This window comes from Mchenga conophoros, linkage group LG12 (assembly GCF_057382185.1).
Source record: "Mchenga conophoros isolate Kocher_MC1m ecotype Shallow Benthic linkage group LG12, M_conophoros_male_GT1.1, whole genome shotgun sequence".
Lineage (NCBI taxonomy): Eukaryota > Metazoa > Chordata > Actinopteri > Cichliformes > Cichlidae > Mchenga > Mchenga conophoros.
Window position 1 is genome coordinate 29,169,668 of NC_140537.1, and position 26,554 is coordinate 29,196,221.

Below are 26,554 nucleotides of genomic sequence, written 5' to 3' on the forward strand. Positions count from 1 at the left end.
CTCCACTTTCTCTCTGGGTTTATGTTTACAAATCATCCATTTAGCTTAAACTGAATAAAGCTCAAAGAGTACAGCAGAGAATTACCTTTCAGGGATGTAGAAGGATAAGGAGTAAATCTGATAATGTAAAGTTGGACTTTTGAGGCCAATAATGAGACATTTAGCTTTAGCATAGCAGAATTTAAATGAATCAAATATAATTGCTGTAATTTATAGAAATAAATACACATCCAGTCTTTACAGATGAAAAATGGATATGTCATAGCTTTCTGATTGGCATATGATGAAATTATGATGCCTTTTAAAGTGGCCTACATCTTGTTGAAAACTCTCTCTCAGATATCTTTAAAAATCTGCAGAGGTTGTCATTACAAGTGACTCTAACACCCATTAAATGTTAAGGCACAGTTTATCAGTTTATTTCAAATTAAGTGCTGTGATCATTCCTCTGGTACTTAAAGGTTTACTCCAATTAGTTACAGACGAGAGTCACTTTAAAGGTCTTGGTGAGTATTATGGAATTGTGAGCGATAGTGCATTGTGTATGTGCTTTTCCCCATTATGTTGCAGAGCTAAGTTGGCTTGCCACTTGACCAGTGTTCTGCAGGGGTACTTTAAACTTCATCTAAGTTACTGTGTCCATCTCTGAAGCAGCACCCACGTTGGAAGCAGTGCAGCGACTAGAAATCATAGAATGTGAATAATATTTGGCTATTTCACGCGACTCCAGGTGAAACCATTGGCAAAGTAACCTGGGCAGAACCCAAGATAAACTTTTGACAACTTCCAGGCAAGTGATTGAAGGGACTACCAATGAGAATGCAGTCTAATATATGACCTAGTAGTAAATTCATTAGAGGGTTATAGTTAACAGATGTCAGCTTCAAAGAGACACGCAATGAGCAACTTCCTTGAAGTGTGGCTGAAACTTTATTCATTACCCTTTGGTTTGTTTTTAACTTTCAACATGCACTTCATGAGTAGCTTTACATATTGTTTTACACCACTAATACAGATTATTCTGATTTATACTTAGTTAAACAAATCTATATTAAGTCTTTACTAGTCCATTGTTCTGGTCTGGTCATATCAAATTGGGGCTTGTTCAGGAATTAAACGCGATCTCTGTACAAAGACATGACCTAAGCACAAATCTGTATCGTGATTTGCTTTAGGCTAGCAGCAGAAGACTTCTTTCAGTGCTACTAGGACAATAATCTTAGATTAAAGCAGTGAACTGTCCATTGTTGGCGGTCGTGGCATATTTGACAAAGAAGAATTTGTAAAAAGAGAGACACTCTGCTGCACTGATTCTGATATTTTTTAAATAATGCACATTGTGAGTGTTACAGGAGTTCAGTGCTGAATTGGTGCACTTCCCCTTTTATAGATATATAGAAAAAGTACCAGATACCATTACACCACCAGCAGCCTGAACCACTGATACAAGGCAGGGTTGGATCCATCATATGTAACCCTGTCATCTAAATGTTACGCTGAAAATTGAGACTCATGAAAACCATGAGTGAGAAACACTCTTTCAGGCTTCTATTGTCCGCTTTTGGTGAGCCTGTTCAATCTGTAGCCTCAGTTTCCTGTTCTTAGCCGACGAGTAGTATGCAGTGTGGTCTTTTGCTGCTGTAGCTGATCTGCTTCAAGGTTTGACATGTTGCATATTCAGAGATGCTCTTCTGTATTACTGCAACAAGTGGTTATGGCAACCATGCCACATTCAAAGTAGCTTAAATCACCTTTCTTCCAAATTCTGATGCTCAGTTTGATCTTTAGCAGGACATGTTGACTGTGCTTACATGCTTATATACACTGAGCTGCTTCTGTGGTATTGGCTGATTAGAAATCTGTTTTAATGAGCAGTTGAACTGGTGTACCTAATAAGGTTACTCCTGGTAATTAGGTTTAGCAAAAAGTAGGCTTAGTAAAAAAAGTTGTTGCTGTTTAGAAAATGCTGGTTATGGGTTAGATGCTTAGTGAATTGAATATGTGATAATAGTGATGCTCTATATTTTTGCATGGAAATGTCTTCCTGTAGTTTAATGTGAATGTGAATAATGTTGTAGCTATGAAACAGAAATAAGGCACAAGCAGTGTGTGAGTTTCTTAAAGCTAAGCGGTGTGCATACACACAATGTATGAAACTTTCAGATATTATTTCTTGAATTTTCTGCTTTGGTTAGCAACACTTTTTTTAAGACTTACGGTGCTTTTCCTCATTCACACAACACTTTACAGGGATATCTTTGTCTGTCCAGTATCCTGTCATAGCATAACTTAGAGTTTGTAAGCAATCTGCTCTACCTCCTGAGTTAGAGTTAACTAAATATTCTTGACATTTAAAATACACAAGTTCCCGTGCACCCAGAGATTTGTTTTGGAGGAAACACAATAGATATTAAACACAAGTTTATGAGAGATGTTCATCAAATTATTAGTTTCATGTGACGAAGTAAACAGGTCTTGAAATGAAAGTTATGTGAGCTATTACTTTGATATAAACTGAATCAGGAATTGAAGGCTGTGTGAACAGGATGACGCCTTCTTGTCTGCTAGAGAATTTAAGCAAATTAAAAAAATAATTGTGTGCTTCCCACTTCTCTGTCTTGCAGGCGGAGATCGTTAAACGGCTGAACGCAATCTGCGCCCAAGTCATCCCCTTCCTCTCTCAAGAGGTAAGACTCAAAAATGCCTGTCACTGTGAGTTAAGAAGGAGGTGGGTGAGAGAGAGTCAGAGAGCGGGAGGAAGGGAGACAGGAAAGGGGAGAACTGTGTGGTGGATTTTAAAGCAAGAGAAAGAAAATATGGGGACACGCACACACACGCAGACACACACTCGTACAGATTATCCTGGGCTAATCCCCCCTGCTCAGGATAGACAGATATGCTCTGAACTTATCAAATGTCTCCCACTAACATATGCAGGAGCCAGCGGCTGAGTGTGTGTGAGAAAATACTTTTTGTGTTAAAATACATTATAATTGTGTGCACATACAGCAGTGGGTGTGAGAAGTGTTTTTATGCAGTGTTTATTGTGAAATTTTTAGGCGTGCGTGTGTTGAGCTGATAAATCCTTCCTCTGAGGAGCTGACAGTGTGTGTGTGTGTGTGTGTGTGTGTGTGTGCTGAGGGGTGGGAACAGCAGGAAGGAGTGAGTGTGGACTCCAAAAGCTCTCCTCCAGATTAGCCATGGATTAGGAGGGTTTAGGGTGGATTAGGAATAATGGCATTAGACTGTGGTGCTGCTACACAGCCCTGAGGCCTGCAGAGAGGGGAGGCAGGGAGAGGAAGCTGCTTTGTTTTGGTGCACAGCCTTGTTTACTGCATGTGCAAGTAAATGTAACACATTCATATTATTGTTGTGCAGCAAATCACATCGACTGTGTCTGTGTATTTCTGGTGAAAGCGCTTTGTTTTCTATTTTTATTTTTGTCATTTTCTGATAATGTTTCATTGGCCTTTGGGGCCATGTAAGTATGATTGGTCCATTTACAGCAAAGGCAATAAGTTTGTGTTAAGTCAGTTGACAAAAATGTTATTTCTGACAAATTTATAAAGAAAAAATATACTTGAGTAAATAAAATCCCCCAATTAACATAACATATAAATAGAATCATTATCATGAGGCAGATTTTATGTCTCTGCCATAAAAAGGCCCCTTTTTTAAGATCACATATGCATTCCTTGATTGACATTTACATTTGCAAGCAACAAAAGTGCCATCTGTTTCTGAAAGTTTTGGAATAACTACGTCCTTAAAGTCTACCAGTTATACTTTTTCTTATTATAACTCTTTATCAAACAAGTATCATACATACCAGCTGGACTTATTTTGGAGTTTTGGCTGTAAAATTACAAAATAATTCTCATCTTTCACCAAGCATTTAAATTTTCTCTCTTACCTATAATGGTTGAGGAGTCACAGTAATGTGAAGCGCACATGATAGCATCTAGTTGGAGCTAATTTTTCTGTCGGTGTTCAGACAGAAGTACTTCAGGAATACAGTGGGAAACCACGACACACAGAATATCTCCATAAATGTTGTCTTCTCTTCTTTATGAAACCATTTCAATTTTATCTCTAGCACATCGCTAACAGAGTTATGATCATTTAAAGCAGCGGTCCACAACCTTTTCTGCGCCACGGACCGGTTTATGTCCGACAATATTTTCATGGACCGGCCTTTAAGGTGTCGTGGATAAATACAACAAAATAAAACTAGTACCGGTACCAAAAAAAAGAAGATTTAGTCATAAAACACGGGAAAAGACCCAAGAAAACGGAGTTAACGATAAAAACGATAAACAAATAACGATAAAAACCCTGAAAACCATAAATTTCACACACGAGCCTCAACTCTTGCGGCCCGGTACCAAACGACTCACGGACTGGTACCGGTGCGTGGCCTGGGGTGTTGGCTGATTTAAAGAGCACTTGTAAGCACTTGGGCACACCACCTGGCCGCTAGTTAAAACTATGGATCTTTGTGATGTCAAAGAGAGGAAATATTCTTAATATGCTCTTCTCAGAAGTGGTGGTTATGTACTTGGTCATGTCTGGTACACAGCTCTGGCAATGTGCATAGCAGGGACCCAGTCCACCTGCTTCTCCTACCATCTGTTTTCAAGGTGCAGTTGGGTGGGGTGAGGAATTACGCTAAGCTATTGTAGCAGTTTTCAAAAATGAAAATCTGAAACTGGAAATAAGCATAATTTGTAAAATCTGGCATTTAGTTACTCGTTATTTACATGTTCCCCGGTTGTTGCCATATCCCCAGTGAGGAATCATTCCTCTGATTTCAAGGTGTTCATGTGCTTTTGAGTTGGAAGGGACACCAAGATGTGTTTAAGTCAGTTGCTCAGAGTAAAAGAAAAAGACACGTTGTTCTCTGCGAATAACTGCTTTGCCTGACTTCTTACTTGACTTACCTCAAACAAATACCTCCATGCTTATCTAGTTCCCTCCTTGTGGTTAACAGCAACCAGATATTTACTTAAACTCACCATATTTTTATGTATGACATTAACAACTCAGCAGATCATGTATCAAAATTTTCTGAGCTGATTTCTGAGCTCTTCATTTGAACTTTCTCAGTTAGAAAGTCAGTTTTTGCTCTTGTCAAGCTACCAAATGAATGCACAATTAATTTGATATAATAATTTTAGTAAATTTTGTCTGCTTTACTGTGTTGGTTATTAACCCGAATAATTAATCACTGAATAGGTAAAATCTAAAAGTATTTTGTATGATTGTATTTGCTTTTGGCTACTCCTTTATTTCCCAAGGGGGCCACCACAGTGGATGGATCCCCATATTTTCATTTTGGCACAGATTTTATGCCAGATGCCCCTCCCAAAAGAACCATCTCATTTATCCAGTTTTACAACCAGCACTAGGAATACATTACCGTGTAACCTCCACCCCGAGGCTAGATTTTTGTCCCCTCCAAGTCCCAAAACAGGTGTAAAGTGAATATGTTAATCACTAAACAATCGAGCCACAGTTTTGCTGTGATTGCAGGTATTGTTTCATATTTGGAGTCAGATTTTCCCTTACAGTTTTACAAGAAATCTTAAGTAACCAATCCTCTTTAGGCAAATACAAAAACAATGGTGAAACATTTATTCTGTAAGAAAATCTACTTCAGTGCACTGAATCCTTCGTGCATTGTACATTGGTAAATATAGAGCCTCTAAATTCAGACGTCCTCTGTCAGAGTGCAGAGGCATTATGCAAACTATCACTGATTATCTACGTTCAGTCCTGTGCAAATTTTAACAGGCTGCTAGGATACGACCCTCTACAACTCCATCTCATTAGTATCGCGCATCATGTTGTCCTTCTCAACTTTTTTCAGTTTTCTCAGCTTTTCGTATTTACTCTTGAAATGCATCACAGTGTCTGAGGTAGACTTATTATTTTGATTTCTTTCTCTTAAATGCCCCCCTCCCTTCAATACCTCTTTGAAAATGGTTTACCTCACCAAGCCTTTAACTTATACTAGCAACATCTGCACATCTAAAACTGCTTCCCCAAGTGTGACATTCCAGTGGAGCCTATGGTGTAACAATATACAAAGAAATGAAAAGCATCTGCACAGATTGAACTCTAGTGTTGATTATACGACTGATTTTGGATTGTTCTATTTTTTTTTAGAACTGTTGCATAAAAAGTGTTTGGCACAATTTATATAGTGGATCATTCCATGTGTGTGTGTGTGCGTGCGTGTGTCACATTCAGGCAGGTTAGTCTGAGCCTGCAGAGGTGTAGCTGAACTCGATGGTCAGGTTCATTTCCACACCTGATAAGCTCTTTCATCTCGGGCGTACTTTGATGTTTTGCGCTCCTGGATGAATCTCGCTGCTCTCTCACTGTCTGGATCTGTCTTCCTCGCTCTGTACCCTTTGTATGACTTTGCCCTGTTAGCTGTCTGCCTCTCTTGGTACCCATCTTTTTTCCCTATGTGTTGAACTTTTTGGAGCTGTTCAGTGTCGAGACGTGTGAGCAGACTGAGCAAAAATCAGAAAACAGTGCTGCATAAAATTTTAATAACAATCTCAAATCAGAAACATTAAACCAATCACAGAATCCACAAAATATTGTACGAGTCTGTAACTGAATTTTTGGCCACTTGTAATACACGTCTTTAACTGCTTCCTTTGGACATCCACTTGTTTGTTTGTTTTTTAATTCTCCTCCACGTAGAGGAAATCAACCAGCCTGTGCAGGTTACACTTGACTAACTAGTATACCCTAATTAGCTGCTAGCTGCTTCTTCTGCCTGATGACTTTTAATGAATGCACTGATGGGTGTCAGATTCTGAAGCGAAGCACTGAAGTGCAGTCATGATTCAATGGCCTCGGGGAATCTTGGCTGTCTGGCGTTTGACCTGATTCTGGTCAGAACCTTGAGTTTTAATAAAAAGGAAAAAATATATATCAAGTTTCAGGTGATTTTATAGCACGCTCGTGTTACTGAACATTGATATCTGTTTTAATGAGATTGACATATTTCACAGTCAGTACATTGTTAATTCTGAAGAAATTGCAGGCTGTGTGAAGTTACAGTGTGCAACTAACTGACAGCTGTGAATAAGGTTTGATAGGCAAAGCACAATGACGGATTCAGATGGAAAGCAGTTTAAAAGATATCACAGAATGCATTAGAATGATTGCTGTACGCATATGCAAGTTCAATGTGATGAAACGAGATAAGTTCCTGCTCATTTTACGTGTCCATTCCAGTCCATTTTAAATGTTGTTTGAATTTTGTAAAGATGTTGTTTGTAATAACTACAAAATTCTTTTCATATCATTCTTTTCTCCGTCTCAGCTGCTGTTTCAGTTTCAGTTTGTTTGTTTTTTGTTTCTGTGTGTCTCTCAGCATCAGCAGCAGGTGGTGCAGGCAGTAGAGAGGGCCAAGCAGGTCACCATGGCTGAACTCAACGCCATCATAGGAGTGGGTGTATTACACACACACACACGCACAGACACACACAATTAAATACAAAATGCATAGATTATTTTTTTTACAGCAATGTTGGAAAATAGCTTAAGAGATTAATTGAAAAAGAATAATGTGAGGAGAAGAGTAAGTACAAAGTCAGATGTATTCATAATAATATACAATAAAATCAAAGTATTTTGTATAGTAGTAATAGCTAACTGCTTTCTGCAAGAAATTTGAATGTTTTAGCATCTTTCACAGAAATTGTCAGTTATATAAATATCACCGTTTATGTTGGCTGATAAATCAAAGGTTTTGGTGTTTTTGATCAAATTTTAAAAAAGTGTATCTGATATTTAACTATTGTAGCTGTAGTCTACATGTTTCAGTTGCTATCTTTTCCCCGCTCTATTTGAATGTGTTTGTCTTTCCTTCTCTTTCCTTTTATCACCTACTCATTTGTATTTTATCATGCATGATCTTTCAAGTCTTAATTGGTGTTTCTGTGTCTGGTTCAGCAGCAGCAACTCCAGGCTCAGCACCTCTCTCATGGCCATGCCATCCCTGTCCCACTAACACCCCACCCAGCGGGCCTTCAGCCCCCTCTGCCTCCTGGGGCCAGTACTGCCAGCCTGCTGGCTCTGTCCTCTGCCCTGAGTCACCAGCTGCCACTCAAAGATGAGAGGAAGCATCACGATAACAACAGCGAACACACACGAGGTGAGGTCTGCTCTGTGTGTGCTGTTTTTATATAGCAGGTGTTGATTTTGGTTTGTGCGTGCTTGTTTCTGTGTGAGTCTTGGTCTCTTCATGACTGAAATTACCCTTGCATTTGTTACATCTGCTTGTATGTTCAAAGTCACAATTTGAGTTTTCAAACTACTGCTTTAAGGTTTACTCTAATTATGGTTTAGTCAAAAAGCGAGTTACCTGATTATCAGGGGCAAATTCTTACACAAGGTAGATACAAAGATACGCTCTCAGTTTGTTTACTGTAAAGGCAAAAAGAAAGCACACCCTCTGTCAGTTCTAAGGTTTCCCCAATTGGGATAAACCTATCTAGTCTTTTCAGCCAAGGTGTATCAGGTCTTAAAATCAGGTAAACACAATCTCAGTTAAATAACAACAGATGATATATTGCATCATGTCATTATTTAACAAAAACTAAGCCAAAACGCAGAAGCAGCCTGTGAAAATGCTTCAATAGCTTGTAGAACCACCTTTGACAGCAATAACTTAAAGTAATGCCTTCCTTTTGACAGTCTCTCACATTATTGTGGAGGCATTTTTGCCCACTCATCTTTGCAACATTGTTTCAGTCACCTGAGATTTGAGAGCAGACCTATATCTCCTGCTCTCTAAAGGTCCTGCCATAGCATTTCAGTTGGTCTGAGATCTAACTGTGCCATTGCTGCATCTTTTTTTGCTTTTGTTGCTGTTGTGGATTTGCTGTTGTATTTAGAATCATTGTCCTGTTGGATTACCCAGTTTTAACCAAGCTTAAGCGTTCAGACAGATTGCCTCACTATTATTATAAAGAGGAGTTTGTGGTTAACTCGTTGACTGCAAGGTGCCCAGATTCTGTGATTACAAATCATCAACCCTGCATTGCTGTGTTCTACAGCTGATATGAGGTGTTTGTTTGGATATGCTCTGTTTGGTTAAAGCCAGATATGGCGCTGTGCATCACGGCCAGACATCTCCACTTTGGTCTTGTATGTCCTCGGACATTGTTCCAGGAATGCTGTGGTTTGTTCAGAAGCAACTTTGCTAACTTTAGCTGTGCTGCCATGTTCTCTTTATAGAGAAAGGGCTTACTCCTGGCAAACCTTCCAAACGAGCCATATTTGTAATTGCACTGTCAGGAACTTTAACAGTTGACATGCTAACTGAGGGCTGCAGAGTCAGGAATGTAGCTCTTTCTCTGTATTGCATTGCATGGTCTGATCTTAGGTAACATTTGCTGGGATAACCACTCCTGGGAAGATTAGCAGCATTCTTTTTTTTTTCTTCTTTTTTTTTTGTGTCCCGTTTGGATCTTTAGCCATCAGAATTGTTGTCTTAAGGCCAAGAAAGATGCCAAGCGGATTTATTTTACCAAGTGGATCATCATGGCCTTGCCATATTGGTCCATTTGATTGACCTTTATTATAATTATGAATTTATTTTATTTTCAGTTGCTACAAACGGGACAGACATGACTGGGGGATAGGACAGGGAGAAAGAATGAAAGAAAGAGAGGGAGAGAAAGAAAACCAAAGGGGAGAAGAGACGGTGAGAAGGGGGGGAAGAAAGAAAAAAAACAAACAAACAAAAAAAACAAAACACCTGGGTCACCTGTATGGAGAAAAAAAACAGAAGAGAAAGCAAACAACAAAGAGCAACATAATAAAAAAAAACAGCACCATCACAATAAACTAGCTAGCAGTAGATATCAGTAGATACTAAATAATAAACGATATTGTGCAGCACGCAAGATAGACAGCGCACAATGTGCTTTGAGGCAGCAGCCAAGAAAGCTGTAGTCCGCGTCTGTGAATACCCGTGTGTACACCTGTGTGCATACCTGTGTGGATCAGCATGCTTGAGATTAGCAGCATTCTTGAATGTTTCCTGCTTGTGAATATTTTTTAATGATGATAATAAACTTCAGAATGTTTGGAAATGGCTTTATAAGACTTCCTTAATTAATGGGCAGCATCAATTGCTTCTCCAAGATAATTATTGATGTCTTTCCTCCTTGGCATTGTTTTAACACACCCCTGAATGTTAACGACGAGCAAACTGCCAAAGCCTCTGTTTTTATAGAGGTGCTCACACTTGCTGATGATCAGTTAATTAAATGGGTGTGCACAACCTGACTGCTACTTACTTACACACACTGCTTCTGTGTTTTGGCTTTATTTGTGTTCAACAAATAATTGCACAGTATAATATATCACATGTTGTCATTCAGCTGAGGTTTATTTCCCTCATTTAAAACCCGCTGAGGACAAGAGGTTTTGATTATGCCTTGATGTGTGCAGCCTTATAATTGGAAGAAAGTACACTTTGTTTTTATCGTGACTCTTGGTGCGATAGTTTGAAGCGGACTAAAATACTTTGCAACAACTTGGCTGTTTTATTTCACTCACAGACAGATGCTAAATATATTTGGTAAACATAAACATCAAAGCTTAAATCTTTTGTTCAGTTAATGATCCAAATCCACTTTTACATGTCAAAGTATTCACCCAGCATTACGAATTACCACTTGTAATGGCTGATGCTTAATTGTTAGTGCTCTGAATGAACAGCAGTTAAACAATTAAAAACTGATTTGTCTTTATGCCACTTTAATTGGCCTAATAGGAAGCAATACACAACCACCATGATGCCTCTTTTCTCCTGTTCACACAGAGCGCTTCTAATTCTTCTCTGAGCTGACTTTGAGCTCAAGCATTTAATTACTCTTCATTGAGACTATGTGTGTGCATGTGTGTGTACGTGTGCGTACGTGTGCGTGTAGGTTTGAAACTGTGCGCCAGCACTTAATTACTCTGTTGCAGCATGTCAGTGAGGGTTTTTACAGTGCAGCAGAGCAGTTAACCTTGCTCTGTAGCTGCAGTAAAGCTAACGGCTGCTAACTACTTATCCACCTAAGGACCACAGTCACTAAGAATACAGTTCCAGCTACAGCTTGCTTCCTGAAATGACTAAGTGAACAAAGGGAATAAAAACTTTCTTTTTTCCCCTTTTAGTATTTTAAAAAGCATTTTCTCTGCAGGTTGCACTGTTGAACATTGTGTGACTGTGGTGCTAACCTCAGTGTATTTTTAACCCGTTGGACTTCTTCACCACATTTAGAAACTTCACTGGTCAGTAATAATGGTTAATATTAATGTGTTAAAAGACTGACACTGAAAATGACGGATAATGTACAAACTCTAATAAATAAAAATCTATTCACTATGTCAGCTGAGAGCAGAGTACTGAGGCAAACACAAATTAAACCAACAAATCCTCCAACATTTGTCTGAGTTGTTTTTTCTACTTTCTTGCTTTAGTTGTGTTTATCTTACTGCCCACTTTTATTTTTGTATGGTATGATTTGGTTTAGGCACCAATGCCACTTGGTTAGCATTTAGGCTACGTCCACTTTTTTCAGTTGTTTTCACAGAGTTGTGCATCCACAAACGGCCGAAAATGCTTACGTTCCACTACCGTGCATGCATGAAACACAAGAAGATTCGACCTGCCTCATTTAGTCTGTCGCTTATTTACTTTCCAGCTCTGTGAAACATCGCGGCAAAATGTTGAGGAAAAGCACCGAGTTGTTGCTGCGAGTGACACAAAAGTACAAAGTTGCAAAATCGAGTGAGAGTTAAAGAATTTGAAGAAAAGCCACCTGGAGCATATACAAACTGATACTAATCTTTAATAGGGCTGTCAAAATTCAGAGCAAACAAAACAACTGCTGTATAATGCCCTCCGCTATCTTAGTTTAACTGGTCGCATGGCTGCGACCAGTTAAACTAAGATGACTAACATGCCTCATCGTTTTAGAAAGTCTGCGTTTTTGCGACGCGAGAGCACCGTTTCCAAATGTATGCGTTTTCAAGAGCGTTCTCAAAACGCTGCATTTTCCATCAGCGAAAACAGTCTCAGTGTGGACGGGTGGCAAAAACGGAGAGTGAGTGTGGACGGAGCCTTAGTGTTACCAGTGTGCTGAGTTCTGCCCCAATAAAGTTGCAAACATCAGCACACAAGTCTTAAAGCCGAAAAACGGAGGTTTCCACTTCTTACTTTATCTGAATCCTCAAAAGGTTCTCCAAAACTTTGCAATTAGGATTTAGAGCAAGTTAGGTTGATTGATTAATCTGCAGCTGCTCCTGTTCATTTGTCGAAGTGCCTTGGGCAAAATAATGAACTTAGAGTTTCCAATGTGTAGAGGTCTGCTTTCAAAGACACCCCTGTCACTATCAATGTGTGAAAGCGTGCGTGAATGGTTAATTGAGAGCAAAACTGTAAGAGATTTATCTGTTAATTTGGAAAAGAGGTGTAAGTGCTATTTATTTGCAGTAGTACTCTAATAGTACCCCTCAAGATCCATAAACAGTAATGAAATTCCCCACTATCTTCATCAAAAATATCATAAATTCGCCATTAGCTCTCTTTTTGTATCTGTATGTATCTGTTATATGCAGCAGTGTGTGTGTTTGTGTGTTTGCCAGTGTGTTCTTGTGCTTCAGACATTGAATCTGTCATTCTTTTTTTCTATCTCATGCCCTCCGCCCTCTCAGATAGAGACTCAGTCAAGGTAAGTCCTTCCTTTCTTTATTCCCTTTGTTAAAAAAAGAAAAAAAGACATGTTTAGAGCATAGCTTCACTTCTGCTCGCTCAACTTCTCTGTGTCATTTTGTACTTTGAATTATTTTTTTTTTTGTTGATATAAAAGGATAGACAGGTTTTGATTTTTATTCATAACGCACACAAAAAGCCTGTCTGTGATGAAATCTTGATGTTGGCTTTAAGGATGTCTATGTGCACGTCTGTGTTTATGTAAAAGAGACTGTTAGAGACTGCCATCAAACTGAAAACAGTTCTGTGACATTTCCAAGATCCTAAATATTTACACATGTAGTATTTGATTTAAAACATTACTGTAAAATGATATTGTTAATATGTTCCCACAAAGCTCCGAACATGTTGGACTGGCGACATGTTCGGGGTGCATCCTGCCGCTTGCCAAATGACAGCTGGGATAGGTTCCAGCCCCCCTGCCACCCTTAATTGGATAAGTGGTTAAGAAAAAGAATGGATGGATGTTCACACAAATGTCCTATTATGAAATTTTATTTTATGCTTGTCAATGTAATTGGAAATGAAAATGACCACACTAAGGCTTAAAGAAAACATTATAAGCTTCTGATCTTATTGTCATTTTCATATTCTTCACTTGTGCTTTGTGTGTAATAAAAATATCAGATATGGGAAACTGGTAACAGCTCGGGAAGAAAAAAACAAAACAGTGTGAAAGAGAAACCCCAAGGTGAGCAGAGAAGAAAGTAGGGGGAAAAAAGCACAGTATGGTTAGTGAAGGAAGGAGGGAGCAGAAAGAGGCAGCGCAACAGATCACTGTTCTATCCAGCGCTTGTAGTAATTAGTCCCTTAAGCGCAGCGTTTTTCCCAAGGCAAACATTTGGTTTGTTGAATACTCAATGAGCAGATTAGCATTTCTTTATACCAGCAGCCTGAGCGCACACACTTTTACACAAACATGCATGAGTTTAGAAGCCTGTGCATGTGTGTGTGTGTGTTCTTTGGTGTTTTGGAGTAGGCGGAAACAGGAGGAATGCTCTAACTGGAGGTATGTTTGTTATCTCTTGCCCCCCATGTAGTTTTCTCCTCCTCCACACACACACACATGTTCAAACACACCTGGATGCACATGCACATACGCTCAGAGGTGTAGGCACCATGATGGGAGAGATTAGCAGTGTGTGTGTGTGTGAGTGTGAGGTCACAAGAACGCTTTGATAAAGATAGAGAGAGGCCAGAATGATGGATGCCTTTCATTAGTGCCCTGTGAGAACACACACACACACACACACACACACATGCAGAGCTGCTCTTTGACATGGCGGCCAACAGTCACTTCATGAAACCAATAAGCCCCTTGTCAGTGGTCTGCAGTTGCCTTGGCAACAGTCCACAGAGTACAGTGTGTGTGAATTGCATGAACATCTGTGCCTTAATGTCCTTGGCGTTAGCACCTCACACACTGATAAAGCTACGTGAATGTAAACGCTACTTGTGTGTGTGCTTATGTGTGTATAGACGCCAGTACAGGCAGTCAGTTATGCAGTTACTTTATGGTGTGTTCAAGGACTACAACTTCACAGACCTGATTATGAGTACACATTAATTGCTGGATCAGTGGTCAATGACAATTTTATTTTAATTCTGTGTTTTTAGTGTTTGTGGCTTTTTTTAAAGTCATTTCTGAAATGCCAATTCTCACAAACAGGTTTTCTTTTTTTTAATCACCTTAAGTCAAATTAGACGCGTAGAATCACATAGTAACATTGTAACCATCTTTGTCTGTCTGCGGGATTGTTTTTGTCTTCTTTTTAAAAGAAACAGGAGGAATACATTTCTAATGAGGTCGCTTTCAAGTTTAGACTGACCTTTACAGTTAATCACCTGTTGAAGTATAAATGCAGTGCAGCTTGTAGTTTGTGCGATCGCTACAGTGGTCTTCTCTTTCTATGCTTTTTGTGTTGAATTTTGTCGCTGGTAAACAAGCTGTACAGATGCAGTCTGCTTGTCTTTGTTTATGCCGGGATGCTCTTTAAAAGCTCTGCATACAATGTGCAGTCTGGCTTGCCATGCTGTGTTGGCTGCAGAATAATAAGTGACAAATTGAGCTGAGCAGAGTGAGAGAACTATTTGGGGGTTTTTACAGAAATCATTTGTGCAGAGCCCCCTGTGGTCCAGCATAGAAAAGACATATTCGTTTATAAATTCGCAATTCTTCGATCTGTGCAAATTTGCTGATGACTTCAGAGAACAAGAACGTTCCTCGTAGTTTAAATAGTTTAAAACTGAAAGGCTGGTTTTGAATTTATAGCATAAATATGGACACTCTGTGAGGTAAATCTACCCTTAGATCTAGATAAATTGGACTTACTTGGGCAATGTGATTATCACTAAAATGTCTCTGAACAAAGAAGCTGTTTCTTTGGAGAACAATATGAGAGGATTTACACATTTACACACATTTTTCATGCTGCACATGGGGAAGTTCTGTGTTTTTGTGCATGTTAATGACACAGGATTTTCAGATAGCATACTATTTAGTATTTTCTGTGATAAAGTTTGGCAATAATTTGATTGAACAAGTGGCTCTGTGTGTAATCTCTATAAAAACATATCTTCTTATAAATATGCAGTTTGTAAGTAAAATGTATGATTTTTGGCACCTGGAACCTTTCTGGCTTCCATCTGGTCGTCTGCTTGTAGCTCTAATCCTGAGCAGGATTTGGTTGCATCTAGTTAAACAGTCTCTGTGGAGAGCAAAAGAAAAAATACATTTGCTCAAATGCAATCTTGAAAAAGCTTAGTCTTTTTATTGCCTTTACTGTACCTAAAGTCTTGTGTGTCCACTGGCTACACCAGAAACCCCTCAAAATTGACCTGTTGCTCCCAGTGGAAGACTAGAAGCGGAAGACAGACAAAGTTAGATTTTTTGGAAAAGGTGTCAGACTCGGGTGCAGCAACTTCTCAGTGTCAGACTGCATTTGAACTGGATTTGAACTCTATTTTTATAACCCTGAGATGCACCCCAAACATCCACGCTGAACATAAATTTACAATGCCTAACAACGGCATAGTAACCTCATCCTGGACGTCCGTGCTCCTAATTACCAGAGAGACACTAGGGAGCGAGACTGTTTGTAAAGCTGAAAAATACAAAACACTCGAGGTTGCAGATATCATTATCAGGACCTGCAGAATCAATTTGAAATGGGAGGCAAATATAATTATGATGTGAATGAAAATGAATACTCTCACTCAACCACACCTCAGAGGTCCTCACGTTCATAATGCTCGTGCTGTCGGCAGCGCCTTCATTTGTCTCTGCGGCAGAATTAATTTGCTTTGATGTTTTTGAAAGAGCTAATTTGCAGGCTAATTAATCTAATCAGTCTGGAAATAGAGCGACACAGAGTCAGGGGCTCAGTTTGCCTCGTCTCACTCAAGACGAGACACACACCTGTACACACACTGACTCCTTAACACTGTTTGCACATATGGAGTACTAAAATGTAAACAGGTACAAGTGCTGCCTGAGCAGCACACTCACGCACACAGACACACACACACACAGTCAACCCCTCACTCCTCCCCCACAGAATCTTTGTCATCAACACTTGCAGCACGGCAAAGGGCAGCGGAAAGGTTACAAGCGTGAGTTAGTGGAAAGGTCGAGCTAAAGGTCCTGCTTTATTTTTCTTCTCTGTCCATCGTCTGCTGGGTAAGAAGGACCTCCCAATGAGTGAGTGAGAGAGAGAGAGAGAGAGAGAGAGAGAGAGATCAGCAGAGGCAGGCAGCGCTGGAGGGGAAATGTTTAACTGACCTTATTTTGATCCTTGCTTCTCAAAGAAGATTAATCCTTCAGTAATGGTATTTAAAGGATGCCATATTTGATTAAGAAAGAGAGACGTCAGCCAAGCCCTCCCCGTAAAGCTGCGATGTTGTAGTCAAACTGTCAAGGCTGCAGTGCTGCTTTTGTATTGTGTGATACAGTAAAAAGGAAATTGTTTTGACAGCCAGGGGATATTTTAAAAGCGATACAGAAATCTAGCCGCGGCGTACGTTGTGTCTGCACCGCTCAGCTTTGTCTTTTTTGCTCAGATTGTTGACTGACCGCATGGCTCTCAACACATTCCAAGTTTCTTCTAGCGGTAAAAGCTGCAGCGTACATATTTCCTATCAGTCTGTCCTGGGTAAGATTAGTAATTTATCTCAACTTTTTTTGCCTTTGATAATCACATCTTCTTCAGTGGAGCTTGGATGATTCTTTCTGTGTCCATTTGGTTTGGGTTTCACATCCCAGAAAATGTAACCTAATCTTTAAATGTATGTTTTTGTTGAATACAAACAAATGTAATTTTATATTAATTTTCCTTCTGTCCGGAAGTGTGTTTTGTTGCTATTAGCACAAGTTTGACTTATATGTGTTTCTGGAATTCAATGTCAATGGAAATGAATGATTTTCTATAGCAAAAACCGTTGCTCTAATAGCTATTTTCCACACATGTTTGAGCTAGAAAACGGGCCTGTTCTTATCTGATTCTGCCTGATTTCTGATTTTATTATGATTTTCCAGTGCAGGGTTTATGTACTTTACAAACAAAAAAGATCAGTTTTAATCAGCTTCAGTTAAGTAAATGGTTGTTTTTTTCTTCCAGAGCTCATCTGTCTCTCCATCAGCCAATTTTCGAACTGGAGAGAAGCATCGAAGTTCAAGCGATTATTCCTCTGACAGCAAAAAACAGAAGACAGATGATAAGGAGCTGACCTCCACACGCTATGTGAGTGAATATGCTAAAATGAATAGTTTTTGAGCTGCGGAGAAGATTTATTATCAAGCTCATTAGAAAGGATTAGGGACAGGGAGAGCTCAATTATTCAGTTCTCTTGTGATTACATGGCCCTGTACTGTCATATCTACAGTAACTACACTTTTTTGTCTAAATGAAGTAAACTGAGATTATTTGTTCTTTATTTCAGAGATGAAATTAGGAGAGATGCTAGAGACTTGTAGAAACATGGCGCACCAAAGGTCTTTGAACCAAGGATGATGCAGTTTATGGCCTGTAACTCAGTCAGATGACCCACTGGGATGCTTCTAGTGAATCCATTTTGACCAGTATATTTAACAAATGGCGTGTAGCCTGTGAGCTAGTTCAGGCAGGCAAGTCACATGCTGTACACATGGAACACCCCTCACTCACATCATGTTATATACCAACCATACCTGTTTCAAACCTTACCACCCCACAAATGCCACCTTTAGCCGCTTTGTTAGGTACAACTGCTCAGCTGCATGTTAATTCAAATATCTGATCTGACCAATTACAAGTCAGTAACATGCAGACATGGTCAAGATGACCCGCTGAAGTCTAAACCGGGCATGTTTGCTTGTCTTATGAGTCGCAACATTTGAATGGCAGGGTCAGAATATGGCACCAATGATGTGAAAGCATTGACCCATTCCACCTTGTATTAATGGTTCAGGCTGCTGTTAGTGTAATGGTATGTGGTTAATATTTTCTTGGCAAACTCTGCCCCTCAGTAGCAAATAGGCATTGTTTAACCCTCTAAAGCCTAACCTGTCACTGGTGTTAGACAGGTAACAGTTGCTTTCTAAAAGCAAGGACTATGCGCTTTTCAGTGATATTAGGGTCATTACGGTAATCCCACGCGTCGCAGCACCATTGAAGTTTGGTTGAAACAAGACAGAGTGAGTGGTTTGATGGTGCTCTACAGAAAACAGACATCTTATCAGGGATTTGGGTTCATTTTATTGCTTTGTTTTTCCTGTTTTCTGTGTTATTTGTGGCGCCCCGCATGGGATTACTGTAAAGCACAGAGTTGCTGCTTTCAGCAACCACTGGAATTTTCTGATTGGTTCAAGAGTTACGGTAGTTTGATCTAAAAGTTTGATGCCCCCATTGGTTTTAATGGGTTAAACAGCTTACCTTGGTATTGTTGTTGACCGTGTCTATCCATTTATGACTAGAGTGTACCCATCCTCTCGCTGCTTCCAGTAGGATAATATACCATGCCACAAAGCTCAGATCAAAGTGTTTTCTTCATGACAGTGAGTTCACTGTAATCAAATGGCCATTTGACATGGTGGAGATTCACATCATGGACGTACAGCTAACAACTGTTTGTTGCTATCATGTCAACATTGACCCAAATCTCTGAGGAATATTTTTAGCACCTTTTTGAGTCTATTTCATGAACCATTACATCAGTTCTGAAGGCAGAAGAGTCCAACCCAGTATTAGCAATGTGTACCTAATGATGCCCATCAGCAAATATAACACATGTGGGGTGTGGCCTCAGACTTCTTCTGCTAAAATATATTATTACACTATTTTATGGTCTTCTCTCACAATGAGGGAACTACTTGCTTGTACATGAATTTGTTATTAGGTGTTGAGTTCAATAAACTGATTCTGATTTGTGTTCATATAATAAAAACATTTAAATAAATGTAAAAAAAAAAGTGGACACAGACATGAGCACACACACTTTTCAACAAAGAATAATTTGCTTGTTGCCTATTCTCAAATCTACATTCTGGGAGGTCTATTTTATTTACCTTTGTATGGTCCTTGTTTGTGTTTGACCCAGGAAAGTGATGGAGAAAAGAGTGATGACAACTTGGTTGTCGACGTCTCCAACGAGGTACAAAATATTACCTGCACACTACCAGTCTACCATCCTGCGTGTTACCTGTTGAGAAAATGTGAATTGTTTCGGTTTAATGCTTACAGGATCCAGTGTCTCCCCGAGGAAGTCCTGCACACTCTCCTCGGGAGAATGGGTTGGACAAAAGTCGCCTGTTGAAGAAAGACCCACCACTGAGCCCTTCCTCAATTGCTTCTTCCAGCAGCACACCTTCCTCCAAGTCTAAAGATATTAATATGGTGAGTCATTTGTGTAGCCTCCTTTTCATTTAATTTCTTTCAAGAAACCCTCTAAATAAAGGGTTAAACAATGCTTATTTGCTTCTGTAAAAATGATCAAATAGTAAATCTGGCAAACTGTAAACCACATGAAAGATGTAAGATAAAATCCAAGAGATAAAGGACACTATTCGACATTTTTATAGAATATCAATTTAATGAGTCTTAGAATAAACTGACGCATGAATGCTCCTGCACTGTTATTATATTTGGAAAAAAAAGCATAAAGATTTTTTTCCATGTCTTTCACCTCTGAAACCCTTCTGTATGTAGAAATCTTTCTTTTTTAATTTTTCTGGTAGAATGAGAAGTCAACAACTCCCGTGTCCAAGTCCAGCACTCCCACATCCCGCTCTGAAGCCCCCACACCCAGCAGTGCCTCCACCACAGGCCTGAGGTCTGCACCCAGTAAATCATCAGGAGTTGAGGCACTGAGTAAGTGTTGCAAGCATAACATAAAACATCTCTGCCTGCATCTGTCAGATATGACTCAGTGCAAATACATAAGTATATGTTTTTGAAAACTTAAAAAAAAGCCTATTACCATAGACTAGCTTAACAAAAAACTCTGTATTTAAGACTAAACCTTTGCTTTAAAGCAAAAAAATAACCTTTGTACACCACAGTTGAAAAAGATAGATGTTTGCGTCACAATCTGGCTGTCTTGTTTTGTAGCTCCTGGTCTTCGCACACCCCTGGCAGTGCCCTGCTCGTACCCTGGCCCATTCGGAATGGTTCCTCACCCTGGTATGAATGGAGAGCTGAGTGGAACAGGAGCAGCCTACACTGGCTTGCATAACATTTCCCCACAGATGAGTGCAGTGGCCGCGGCCGCTGTGGCAGCCTACGGACGCACACAAGTGGTACCTGAACACTCACAGATGCATGCAGACAGCAGACGTAAACATTAGCTACCTATTCTGTCAGTGTTAAAAATGTACTTTAAAGACAAAAATGATTTAGTGGAAAACAACTAATATTGTGATGTTTGGGGATTCTAATAATTAGTCAATTTTTTGCAAGTTATTCTATTTAGGTGCGTTTTTACGACTGTATTTTCAACCGTTTATGTCAGGTGTGAAATGAGAAACTGTCCTAAAATGGTAACCATGTATGAACAAATATTCTCTGTGTGATGGCAATCTTTCACCAGGTAGCAGGTAAACAGAGTACCGTTAACTACCATCCCCACTGAAACTATGCAAGCGTTTTTGAGAGATTAAAAACTAAACTGAATTAGAATAAAAGCTAAAAATGGTGGTCTCACCAGGATTTTATTATTATTTTTCAGTTGACTGTTGCTTAAATCTGCTTTGAAATGCTGGCATGTATCTTGTACCAAAAATTTTGATTGGAAATTTACTTCAAGGTAATTTAGGAGTACAACTTCATTCAAAAAAAATGCATTTAGTATTTCAACTTTTAATTAGTTTTAAGATTAATCCCAATGGTATGCTTATGTTCAATTAGTAGGAAAATGCTTAAAAATATTGTGCAAAAAAAGAAATGAAAACTGTTCATGGCGATGGTTGAGGAGGTTGAAGCAGGGCAACATGTGGTATTTACTCAACTAATGAGTTGATGAGCAAAGCAAAACCTGCAGCTAAGGAGTGTGGACAAGGTAGAGCATAAAGACTGAACTGTTTCTGACGTTATTATAACCACATATCATGATTCACAAAAAAAAAGTAATCGCAGCCATTGAAAAATCTCCTGCCTCTAGAGCACACTTACCAGGATTTTCCAATAATGCAAGAACAGGTGAGGGCACTTGTTTCTAATTTGACATGCTATTTATAAAAAAAGTCCTTCTCTTAATTAATTTTAATCCTCCTGTTAATTCAAAACACCTTGATGTCTGGCAATTAATTCCTACTGGGTATCTGTAATGACCCAACATAAACAGTGGGAAAATCACTTAGGTTAAGTCTAGACTTTTCTGAGAGAGAAAATAATTTCCACATCAGTGTTTTTTAAAAACACCTACTTGCGCTTGGTTTCTGCTTGAGTCATAGCTGGGATTAAAACTGATCGTTTGTTAATTTTATAAATGAGGTCGCTGGATGTAAAAACACACTTCCTTTCCTGTCACGTCACTATAAATGCCTTCCTGCCCTGCACACCTGACTTCATTCGAGTCTTCTATTTGTTTAAGCATTTTTGTATATTTTAAAAACGTCTCACTCTTGTGTTCTTTAGGTAGGATTTGATCCTCACCACCACATACGTGTTCCTGGACTTCCTCCTAACCTGTCGGGCATTCCTGGTGGAAAACCGTAAGTCTTTTTTAGTCTTTCTTAAATGGCATAATCATACTGAGAAAGTTCACAGAAACACACATATATTCCCCTCTGCTTATGTTTTCTTACTTTTCTCTCATCACCCTTTATCACCTCACACGACCCTTTTATTTTGCTTCAGAGCTTATTCCTTTCATGTGAGCGCTGACGGACAAATGCAGCCTGTGCCTTTTCCTCCGGATGCACTGATCGGCCCTGGTATCCCGCGCCATGCTAGACAGATCAATACTCTCACCCACGGGGAGGTGGTGTGTGCCGTTACCATCAGTAACCCTACACGTCACGTTTATACCGGCGGCAAGGGCTGTGTCAAGGTGTGGGATATCAGTCACCCGGGCAACAAGACCCCTGTTTCCCAGCTGGACTGCCTTGTGAGTTCAACACATTGGTCCTCATGTAACATACTTTTAGAATACCACTTTTACAGCCACTAGTTGCTTGCATGTATACATTTCAATGACAGTTCTTTTTTGGCACATCAGAACAGGGATAACTATATTCGATCCTGTCGGCTACTTCCTGATGGACGAACTCTTATCGTTGGGGGAGAAGCGAGTACTTTATCAATCTGGGATTTGGCTACACCGACTCCTCGGATCAAAGCGGAATTAACTTCGTCTGCACCTGCATGTTATGCTCTGGCCATCAGCCCGGATTCCAAAGTCTGCTTTTCCTGCTGCTCTGATGGAAACATTGCCGTCTGGGATCTTAACAACCAGACTCTGGTTAGGTAAAGAACTGGGGAATGTAATTTAAGGTTATTGAATTATGCTGAAAGAAAAAAAAAAGAGAAAAAAAAAGAACCTGCTATTAAACCAAAACAGCATCACATGTTGGCTACCCATTAGTTTAGTCAAGATGCTGATCTGGTTGATGTCAAGCCAACTTGAAAGAAAAACAGTATTGTTAGTTATGGGTTTGTCTGTTTCTCTGCAGGCAGTTCCAGGGCCACACAGATGGAGCCAGCTGCATAGACATTTCTAATGATGGGACCAAGCTTTGGACCGGAGGTCTGGATAACACTGTCCGGTCCTGGGACCTGAGAGAGGGACGCCAGCTGCAACAGCACGACTTCACCTCTCAGGTACACATTTATACACGTACTGCATCACGTGACTATTGGGAGCGATCATAATGAAGCAGTGTGGAATTTGTTCCACTCCTCCGGCAGCTTTCAGGTGTGTGTTCAGGGTTCAGAAATTTGGGTTTTGCACGGACGTCTATTATTATTTGGTGGTAAAATGTCACAGATGAAAATTGTGCACCCCAGGACAAGTCACTGCCATTTGCAGTTTGTGTGATTACTGTCTCGGGTTTTGATTTATTGCAGTCATTTACAAGCTCAGTTCAGAACATTTAACCCACACTAAAAGCCCGGCTGAGCCCTGTCCTCAAATACTTTTAACACTAATAATATGTGCAGGTAGAATTTAGTTTTTTCCCCCTTGTGAGTAGAAAAGCAGCAATAATAGACCATTACTGCAATTTTCCTGAATAGAGCCATTTCAGTGTGCACATGAGGAGGTGAGTGTGCAGTAAAGAGAGCTCAGAGAGGACAGTCATGGCTGATAGAGTTCTTAGGCTTTCCAGTAATGTCAGGTCTAGCCCCACTCCCCCCTGCTACAGCTTGAGCAAATCTGGAACAATTTGACAGAGAAAAGAAGTAATGGTTTACCAGTTTTTACAGCTATCAGTTGTATCCTGTGCATGCATTTTGCTCTTCCATGGTGTAAAAAAGGGATTTTTAAAAAACAATAAGGACTTAACTATTCATCTACCTCTTTGTAATGTAAAAGGTTGAGGTATAGGACTATGACATATTTTTGGAACATCTATCTGTGCCCACCTCCAATAGACAGATGCATACCTTACCCTAATATAAGAGATATACTGAGTATTATTTACACAGAATATAGGGAGACATAGCTGTCATTAAAATGGGTATGTTGGTGTTGGCTGCAGATATTCTCACTGGGATACTGTCCAACGGGAGAGTGGCTGGCAGTTGGGATGGAGAACAGTAATGTGGAGGTGTTGCATGTCACCAAACCTGACAAATACCAGCTCCACCTGCATGAAAGCTGTGTGCTGTCACTCAGATTTGCGCACTGTGGTAAGCATAAACAACTTTATTGAGATGATTCTGTTGTCACCAGTATTTTGCAACATGAAATGAATATATGTGCCAGGTCTTGAGATGTTAACGATGAGATAATGGTTTAGCACCTGAGCGAGCAAATTAACCTTCACTTAAATAATTTACTTTGGCTTTTAAAGATTTAAAGCGTTTTTCGTTGCCGTAGACTAATGCAGTTGTCGATCCTCTGCAGGGAAGTGGTTTGTAAGTACAGGAAAAGACAATCTGCTAAATGCATGGAGAACCCCATATGGAGCCAGCATATTCCAGGTAAGTGGGCAAGAACACAACCATGGATGAAAGGCAACTGAGAGGCCAAGTGCAGCACAGCGTAATAGCCAAGAGTTATGGATTTTAGAGAAATAACCCAGGTAGAGATATCAAACACCGCTTTTGCTCACTGATTGTAAAGTTTAGCTATCAGGGTTCTATATAGAGGACCCAAGAGTATGACACAAAAGACAGATGGTAAAAAGCAAAAGATGAGCTTTAGTCACACAAGGAGATTCAAGGTTATAAAAAAACAAGCACAAGGAGCAGCTGATGCAGAATCCTGGGCACTTACCGTTATTTCTAAAAAAAAGACATACATTGGGACTAATCTGGTGCAAAATGGAATTGAGCAGCAGAACACCAAAGAGCTAAAGCGCTAGGTAATGTGAGACTGGGAGTAGCCTGCTGATGGGGCTGATTAGATTAATGAAAACATATGAGAGGAACAGGTGATGCAGCAGGTGGGAAAGTGAAGCAGGTGAGAATCAATTATGGGAATGAATAAACTGGACTGAATGAATTACTAGATTAAAAACAAAAAACACGCAAGTGGGGGTGTTATTTCTTATTTTTAATAAAGAAAAATAAGAACTCTTAACAAGTCATTCTTGGGTATTCCTTGGATGAAATTACTTTCCTAATGAAAATACAACAGTCTGTATGACTGAACTTTTGCAGCTATTGTGAATTCAACAACCTTCTGTGTCTTTACAATAACAAGAAAGTCGTGTGTCTGCGTAGCCTTCATCTTTCTCACCCTTTTTATACATTTTCTTGCATCTTTTATTCCCCCGACAGTCAAAAGAATCATCCTCTGTGCTGAGCTGTGACATCTCCATTGATGATAAGTACATTGTGACGGGATCAGGAGATAAGAAGGCAACTGTCTATGAGGTCATCTACTAATAGCTGTGCTTGTTAAACAAGAAGGCCATCCTTCCATCCAACCGTGAGGTCTCCTTCATCTGTGTACATTTTTTTATGTGTATAGGATAAACCTAAAAGGAACAAACCAAACATTTTCTTGGACCATGACTTCCTGACCTTCTGGCTAGTCGAGGATCAAAACCAACAAGCGGACCCAAGCACAGATCTTTTTTTTTTCCTTTTAAGTGACTTTGTGTTATTGTGAGGATGAGTGAATGCTGTTGGGCTGTTAACATTCCTTTATGTTACCTTTCACTTAAGCCTCTTATATCATTTTTCTTTTTTCAGTGTGTAGACTGTAAAACAAGCATGACTGTTCACATACATACTAATCTGCCTGTGTACTTTATACATACATGGAGGCTAAAATGTATGCAAACTAGGTGGCAGATCAGAGCCATAGTGCTTCTGGGCTACTCTGGAATATCAACAGCCAACCTGCACACAACTAATGCTGATGGTGTAAATAAAGGGGCAACAATTTGGTTACTTTTTTGCCATTTATATTGCCATGTGTTTTGAGTCTGCAGCTGAGCTTTCTTCCCATTTTGACATCCCCTCATTATTTCTGTGCTTAACTGCATCCTGCAGATGTGTCGCCTTAATTGTGACGATGGCACATTCATCCAAAGGGTGCAGGACACACAAAAATATAGCACTTGCGCACATGTGAATGGGTTTTTCAAGCAACTATATCAGAGGCTCCGTTTTTTAAATGGTATCGAAATGTGAGACAGTATATTCATCTTTAATTGGTTAGTTATGGCTTGAATTCATGTACAGTGTGTTATTTCAACACACTGATTTTTCCTTCTTTGGGCTATGAATATATACACCTTTTTATTTTTATTTTAAATAACAGTAAGAAAAAGCTTCCACCTGTGAAAAACATCAACAAATTTCATAACAATCTATCTAAAAAGGTTGTGTCAGACCCGCTTAAAATAGTATTGTCCATCAAGAATTAGTTTAGAATAGTTTCTTATTAAACATGTTCATATATTCAGTTTTTTTTAGAGATAAGATCAATAAGACTTTCTGAATGCTAGATGCAGCCAGGAGGACTTAAGCCTGGCTCAGATTAGTATGGATACTCAACTATGCCTACTACAAGATATCTGGTCATTGCTGTGAGATTTTCAGGCAACAAGGATTTACACCTAAAAATATCTGATAAAGGAACACTGCATATGAATATGCAAAATTTGGA

At 39.5% G+C, this 26,554-nt stretch overlaps 1 protein-coding gene across 2 annotated transcripts in view; it reads left to right on the forward strand.

Moving 5' to 3' along the window:
- LOC146562873 (transducin-like enhancer protein 4) overlaps positions 1-25,551 on the forward strand; it is a 40,106-nt gene extending 14,555 nt beyond the window's left edge. The window contains exons 5-20 of one of the 2 annotated variants that reach the window (XM_085295103.1): positions 2,625-2,687; positions 7,397-7,471; positions 7,978-8,179; positions 12,742-12,758; positions 17,416-17,538; positions 19,373-19,426; positions 19,516-19,668; positions 20,010-20,142; positions 20,383-20,570; positions 21,907-21,983; positions 22,129-22,378; positions 22,490-22,737; positions 22,944-23,091; positions 23,970-24,120; positions 24,338-24,414; positions 25,216-25,551. In XM_085295103.1, the coding sequence (XP_085151229.1) occupies positions 2,625-2,687; positions 7,397-7,471; positions 7,978-8,179; positions 12,742-12,758; positions 17,416-17,538; positions 19,373-19,426; positions 19,516-19,668; positions 20,010-20,142; positions 20,383-20,570; positions 21,907-21,983; positions 22,129-22,378; positions 22,490-22,737; positions 22,944-23,091; positions 23,970-24,120; positions 24,338-24,414; positions 25,216-25,323 (2,067 nt within the window). In that variant the 3' untranslated portion in view covers positions 25,324-25,551. The remainder of the gene's footprint in view (positions 1-2,624; positions 2,688-7,396; positions 7,472-7,977; positions 8,180-12,741; positions 12,759-17,415; positions 17,539-19,372; positions 19,427-19,515; positions 19,669-20,009; positions 20,143-20,382; positions 20,571-21,906; positions 21,984-22,128; positions 22,379-22,489; positions 22,738-22,943; positions 23,092-23,969; positions 24,121-24,337; positions 24,415-25,215) is intronic. The other variant, XM_085295104.1, reaches the window with a different exon arrangement.
- Positions 25,552-26,554: the final 1,003 nt, after the last annotated feature.